This window comes from Melanotaenia boesemani, chromosome 2, assembly GCF_017639745.1.
Source record: "Melanotaenia boesemani isolate fMelBoe1 chromosome 2, fMelBoe1.pri, whole genome shotgun sequence".
Taxonomy (NCBI): Eukaryota; Metazoa; Chordata; class Actinopteri; order Atheriniformes; family Melanotaeniidae; genus Melanotaenia; species Melanotaenia boesemani.
In genome coordinates, this window is record NC_055683.1 from 36,782,712 (window position 1) to 36,790,461 (window position 7,750).

General features: G+C 35.7%; 1 protein-coding gene across 1 annotated transcript; it reads right to left on the reverse strand.

Moving 5' to 3' along the window:
- Positions 1–126: 126 nt before the first annotated feature.
- On the reverse strand, positions 127–7,221 carry LOC121631711 (5-hydroxytryptamine receptor 3A-like). Its single transcript, XM_041972740.1, has 9 exons — positions 7,192–7,221; positions 6,948–7,111; positions 5,387–5,431; positions 5,176–5,285; positions 3,570–3,742; positions 3,319–3,479; positions 3,034–3,244; positions 2,813–2,956; positions 127–1,975 (listed from the first exon to the last, which is right to left on the reverse strand). The coding sequence occupies exons 2-9, from the start codon at positions 7,092–7,094 to the stop codon at positions 1,716–1,718; spliced, it is 1,251 nt and encodes a 416-aa protein (XP_041828674.1). The 5' UTR covers positions 7,095–7,111; positions 7,192–7,221; the 3' UTR covers positions 127–1,715.
- Between the last annotated feature and the right edge of the window lie 529 nt (positions 7,222–7,750).

Here is a 7,750-nt window from a genome sequence, read left to right on the forward strand (position 1 = left end):
AGTGTATGGTTCATAATATTTGAAAAACACCACTACAAGTAATCTGATACTCTGTGGAAACCGAGTGCTAGCACAGAAAGGGAACAAGACTTAACAGATGTCATGTTCATAAAGCACACAGGAAAGAGAAATACAATGTTATAATAATGATTGGGTGGAAGCATATCTGAAACAGCATGATTCAAACAGCTACAGGTTTAATTGGTTTGCATTTATATGATAGAAGCTCCAGTTCCAAAAAATGAATGAATGCAATGTGCAAATCTTAAAAGTCAATATCTAAGCTACAAAAGAACTTAAAAAAGACTTTAGGGTATCATGAATCTGATGACAGTAACTTTCTTTAAAAAGCTGGAACAACAAGAGGCTGGAGAAGTAAAGCAGCAGGTATAAAACAACCACCTTGGAGATGCAGAGTCTCTCAGAGATAAAAGCTGCACAGAGGTTCAGCAATCTACAAAGCATGATGAAAACTGTGTATTTTAAAATACTGGGCCTCATTCACCAACTAATCTAACGAACAAATTTGTTCCAAATCCTACGTAAGAACTTTTTACGAATTTGTGTCATTAATGAAAATATTTATATGAATACTCATGAACATTTGGGAGCACTATTACCAACAAATGTTGAACAAAGTCAGTGTTTGTTTTGTCCTCTAATGTTCACTTCATTTAAATAAACTAATAAAAGTAATGGTTTTAGTTTAACCTTTTCATAATTTTCAAAGCATTTCATCTCTTGAAATAAATATCAAGATACTGAAGATCGTGTCCCAACATTATAATTTCTCTGAGAGTAAAATAAAACAAAATTTCATTCATTCAAGAACAAGTTGCAGTCAAGATGAAATTTGTTCTATAGCTGGTTCTTCCTAACACCATCAGTGTAATAGGCTGTAAGTGTGCATTAACCTGATGGTACCAGACATTCTGTGGGCAGGACATGACAAACTTGCTTGTGTTGTTCTTACTCTCAAATGTAAGTCGCTTTGGATTAAAGCAAATGACTGTAGAATAGAATAGAATAAACATGTATTTTACTCAGTCTTGCTTCTAAGTACATATACATGTCATACATCATTGAAGCGCAAAGCTTTTTAGGTTGTATATCATTCCAGGCTGCAATCATAACTGTAGATTCAGTAAACGCTCATTTCAGGCTAGCTGTAAATGGAATTTATCTTTGAGGTCGTACTGTACTCCAGTAGCAGATGATACTGGAACAAACTGGTCCTGCTACATCAGCAAGGGTCCAGTAAAAGCAGTCCAGTAAAATAGTTGGTTTGCAACAAATTTGTTATCCATGAAAAGTCATTTTAGGCCAAAAATGTAGGATTTTAAAGAATCAGGTTTGTTACCTCAGCTGCAAGAATATCACTCCATAAATATTGAAGTCGCCTACAAGTCCCAAATCCAGCCGCTAAATATAGGCTTTAATTATTAATATTTACTAGAACAGTGTATCTTTATTATGATAATTAGTTTTAATTAGGAGATCAAGGTTAGCCCTGGCTGTCTGGTTAATTACACCACTGACCACCAGATAAATAGTGCATACAAACTTCTTAATATGTGTACATTTACAAAACATTCATTTTTAATTAACAAAGATTTGATATGAGGACAAAACTTTACCCGAACATCAAGCAGTTTTCTATTTGTACTATAAAGTGATTAAGATAATTAGAAAGTAATAATGCACGCAGCTTATAATTAATTCTGCCTTTTAGTCCACAATGTTACAATAGAAAGGACAAAAACAGCAACAGCAAAAAAATATAAGACAAAAAACAAGGTGTCAATGATTTTAGCCAAACGTCTGTAGCATCCAGGCTTTCTCTTGTCTTCACTCTGACGTGCAGCTTGCTTTCGAACTGCCTTCACTTTTTCTAAGATTCGTTTTAACAGGAAGCGCTCACCAGGCTGATCCTTCTCTGGTTTAACCTGGTCTTTGTCCTCATCTCCAGCAGGCTCTGGGTTTGAAATAAAGAGACATGTTTTTGTTTTCCTATCCGAAAACAAGTTTTTGTTTTTCTATCTGTAGTGAATTTCAAACTATGGAAACTAAACTGAACAGGGACAACTGGAATAATTCATGCTGATTCCATAATACAAAACAATTACAGATTAAAATGTTCTAAACATCATCCCAACCGTTTGGAAATCCCCCCGTTTTAACCTGGAGGTAACTGTTAGAAGACATTTTATTGTCCATTGAATAGGACATATTAGGAAATATTTCCAGAGTAACAGGCATCTATAAAAGTATTATTTGGTCAAATGAGCCAATCCAACGAATCAATAAAAATTCTATCATTTGCAAACAAAACAGAAAGTAGATATTTTTTCACCGAAGCACCTCTGTCTCAAGGTCAAGCATGCGTTTGGTGAGGCTGCAATTTCAGGTTGAACACCCAGCTTTCGGCAGACAGCTAGCTAGTAGTGTGTGGATTGGTCCAAACATTGACCATTTTAACACCAATGTTGGTATTGATATCTATCGCTACTGGTGCTACAACATCAATATTTAATGTAAGAATTGAAAACTATCAGAATCCCCACAAATAAGTGGGATAAAATGATTTTTGATGATTTGGTTCACCGCTGTGACAAGGCACCTACATGCCTAAAATCAACTTCTTTTGCTGAGATAATACCAAATTCAGATTTTTACCTCAAGATAGGTGTTTATATTTTAAATGTGATTAATTGCAATTAATCCACAGCTATTTTATTATTAATCAGATTAAAAATTTTAATTGTTTGACAGGTTTTTATATTTTATATTAGTGACTTGGTCATATACGCACCTTCCAGCTGAACATCCACCTCCACCTCTACAGAGCTTGGAGCCTGTTTTCCGCAACAAGCATCAAGATCTATTATGAAGCCCACCAGCATGGTCTCCAGGATGCTCATCCACATCATTGTAAAGACTCCAACAACATATCGTGCTACAATGAAAAGTCAGAGACGATACTGATGTGGTTAGTGTGAGGTAAAAAGGCCTGAGGCCTGTGTGGCTGCTCACCAATCATTGGTAGGTTTTCTTCAGTGGAGGGCAACATGTCCTGAAGAATCAGCAGTAAGACGGAGATGGACAGAAGTATTGTCACTTTGAAGCCCAGCTTTTCACCCCTGGCCTCATCGATGAAAAAGGAGGTCAAATCCAGGAACAGTAAAAAACACAGCGGCACGATTAAGTTGATCAAGTAAAGAAACGGCTTCCTCTCCAGCGTGACCTGTAAGGATAGCAGCATTACACACCAACAGACCTGGAGAACAGGGAGAGAACTTTTCTCATTATTTTACCTACCGTGTATGAAAGTTTGCTTCTAAAAGTGTTTTCATTGCTCTGATTAAATATGGCGACTTTCAAGTTTGTGAGTTTCCATTCACCCTGTGTTTTTAAATACTTCACAGAAATGGAGGTTAGGATTGTGTCATTGTAGGCTGCTGCCAGTGTGATCATCCTCCCTACACAGATAATAAACCATCGTTAAACTGAGACCTTTCTGGATAATGAAAAATATACCCCAATTTTGATGTTAATAAAGTCATATTTACCATCCGAGCTCATGGATGAAAATGTGATGCTGCAGTGTTGCACATCGAAAGGAAACATGGAGAGGTCGAGCTGGCAGGTGTAGGACAGCCGCTGGCGTACCTGAGCAAACAGCGAGCCGTCAGCATCCAAACTGAGAAGTGGGTCCTCCTGAACACTCGCTGTGTCAGACACACTGAAGGAACCACAGAGCAAAGGGGATAAAATATGTAACATTAAGTCACTTTCTGTCAACGCATCAGTGTGAATGTGTATCTTAGTTTTTAAAGAGAGACAGATGTTTCTATTTTTCTGAGGTTAATTGATAACAAACATTGTTTTTATAGTTTCTATAAATACTGCAAGCTGCCATATTTTGTAAAAGTCTGTTGGGTTTGTTGTAAAGATGCACTACAAAACTTTTGCAGCTTTTCTCAGTGACACACCCCCTATCTTCGGCTAAATTAGCAATTGGTTTGTATCCTGTCTCTTCACTGAAATCTCTCCAGCCAGTAAAAGTCAGTGTTATCTTGACTCTTTTTTCATTAATTGCTCTATCCCTTTCTTTTTCTTTTCCTCTCTACCTCCAATAATGTCCACTTGGGTTTCTGTGATAAATCAGCCAGATATGTGTTAAAAAAATGACCAGTGTGTTAATATCCAGTGGCTAGCATAGGATGTGGGCCTTTAAAGCAAGATGCTGCTGTAAAGTTATGCACCATCCTAGAAAAAACAGTTCTGAGGTGTGGTTTCTGTAGGACCAGGGGTGCAGCAAGGTTGTTTCTGAACCATACCTGTGGCTTATGATAGATGAGAAAAATACCAATTACACCATCAGAGGGCTGTGTATCTGCATAGAAAGGCATGGCTGGTGGTAATGAATTGCTAACAAATACTAAGTGTAAACTAACCTTCACTTAGGTAAACTTCCGATGTTCCAAGTGTCAGTAAATGCAGCATGTAATGCATTGTTCTACATCAACACTGAAAAATGTTGAATGTTTTTTCTAAATTTAACATTTGATGACCCCTTAAGTTCCAATAAGCAGCTAATTATTTACTAAAATCTAGACCTTAAGTAAATATTCCCATTTTTGCTACCCTTTTCCTGGTCAGTGCCCCTGCCTGGCCCCCTCATCAAAACATTTTTATATCCGTCCCTGTATATATATCCTTTCTATTACCTGTCAGTCACCTGGTAGTAATGGGTCTTGCTCTGATTTGGATTTCAGAGCCTGTTCATAAGTTAATCTTCACCTCATTCATGACTCCTAAAAGGTAAATCTGCCCATCCAACATCTGCAGAGCACCAATGATTTAAAAGTGTGGGTGTCAAAACACTCACATCCCCCACGGGTGCGACGCCCGTGTGCAGCCCAACAACAGCTCCAGGAATATAACTAATGAATGTCAGTGTGCCATCAGTACGATCTCATCTTTTTTAGGTCAGAAAGTCACATAATTCCACTTTAAAGGTGTTGTACACTCTAAAATACGTTTTTGAGCTGTTAACAACATATGACATATGTTATGAAACCAAAACATTACTGTAGAACCGATCATGGCTCAGTGGTCCAGGTTAACTTAAAGTAACACCCACAAACTGCAGTTTCAATGAACGGTACTAACTCTTCTTGGATGGTTATATCTGGAATCCAGACCATCGATCTCGGAAGGGTCAGCGTGTCAATTCCACAAAACTCTGAAGAATTCCATGTAAGGAATTCATTTGTCCAATACTGGGAAAAGAAACAGACGGATTTATAAGGTCTTTACACACAGGGAGATGAATGTGAAAGATTAAAAGAAACACGAGTGTAAACCTAAAGCCAGAGTTTACCATCTGGATCCAGATCTGATTGGAGACAGTTTGAAGCTTCTCATCCTGGAGACAATGAGCATCATTGTAGTAAACATTATTATTTACAACAACAACAACAACAACAAAAAGCTAGTTTTCTCAAGTAAAATACATCTGGTGGTATTCATGCATTCAGTTTTTCCAAGGTGGGAAATTTACAATTTACATCTATTGGTCAAAAGAATTTCCATACCTACTGCAATTAATTACTTCTTTATATTTATATTTATATTTATATTTATATTTATATTTATATTTATATTTATATTTATATTTATATTTATATTTATATTTGATATATATAGTCTTCAAAAAGTAGGTATTCTTAAGTATTTTCAAATTAGGATCTGTAGTGTCCGAACTTTTCTTGAATACTTACAACTCTTCTGTCTGAACTAAAGTAGTGTTGGAACACACCATCCCCACAGGTGCTTTATTTTAATAGTACTGCAGAAAGTAGTGTGTATAATAGCAAGATGAATAGTACTGGAAGAGAAACAGACCTTCATAATCCCTAGTGTGGGTCTTTTCTACAGAGAAATGGTGGAGTGAGTGTCAGTGAGTATTCTCCTACAGCATCAAAATCCTCCCAGAATCTGGGAGAAAGAGGACTGGTAGACCTAAAGCCACAACAGGGTCAGAGGACAAGTTTCTGACAATCAGCTTTAATGATGAGGCAGCTCACAAGAACATTTTAGTTTCCGTTGGGAAAACACCACGAGTGTGCTGATATCTGCCAAATGTGGCTATTTTGATGGTATCAGAAGTTTAGATTTATACATGGATTCCATGATTTCTTGACTTGTTTCTAATATTTTTTTGTGTGACTTAGATTTGTTTAAATTTTCTTTAAACTGAAAACACTGGAGCATTCTTAAACTTTTGACAAGCAGGGAATTTATATTGCAGTGCATGTATTAATACACAAACACACACACACACACACAGACACACACACATATATATATATATATATATACATTCACATTTCTTTTTTAACAAAAAATAACAAATCAATCAACAGATTAAAGACAAATTAACAGTTACTATAAAGTCCAAAAAGTATATGTATATAAAAAGTCATTACATATTTAAAATTAACCAGAAGTCAGTAGACCAATTAAATATCTCTGCAGATAAGAAATTAAAAAAAAAAAAAAATAGAGTTTTTTATTTTATTTTATTTATTATTTTAGAAATCTATTAACTCATCTATTATTTTATGACTTAAATAAGCCATTTCAAAGATTCTTTGATTTATATGATATATATATATATATATATATATATATATATATATATATATATATATAGGGAATTTGATAAAAAGAAATTGCTGGAGCAAAATATACAATATACAAAGCAGTAGCATTAGTGGGATTTTATTAACTATTTTTCTATTATTTACTGTATAATATGCAGAATATACTTTATTGCTCAGGTGTAAATTGATATAATTCATGAGTTTAAAACCCATGTTTGATATCAGAAACTCATATGAAAACATCCATGAAAGCAATCCAGCTACAAGGATACTCACCACACCTAAAATACCGAGCAGCACCATGTCAAGCTTTACAACCGTGCTGTCGCTCCAGTTTTTCACTGGTCGCATGATTTCCAGAACTTTATTTGAGGCCGTCAGGTTTAAGTAGTTCAGTAAACCAGAGTATGAGCAGTCTGACATCTGACTGCTGGAAACACCTGAAGTCAAACAACAAACCTTTAAAAATTTGCCACCTTTCTTAATCTCTATTAAAAGGTTAGATCATTTAGAAACTTACCAAATAAAGCAAGAAAAGCCAGAGTCCTGAGAGTTGCCATGGTTGTTTGGCTTTATCTCAAGTTGAGTTATCCCTTTTAAACCACAGAGCTGTTTGCACAATCACAGCAAGACAAAAGTCATCAACTGATCTCTTATATCACACCGCCAACGTGTCAAGACACTGCTCTTTGTTCATATGTTCATCTGGTAAATGCTAACAACACCTGTCACCTGCACATTTCTATTGTTGACCTGCAGCTGCAGCAATAAGTCAACATCTCATTGCAAAATTCCCAGAAAGGAAAATATAATTACCAACAATGACACATCGTTAGCCATCATTATTGAATCTATGTTGATATTTGACATTAAAACCAACACCACAGCTGACATGTTTTCAATATTCATTCAAATCATCTAAAGAGTCATTCTGAGCTGGGCTGCTGTTTCAGGACTACGATATAAAGACGCTCATTTTTCATCATCATTACCACATAAAAGGACAAATTATTTAAAGAAACACTGATGAATATAAAGAGAAAAGAGAGCAGTGTGCTTTGTGTCTTGTAAAAAAAAAA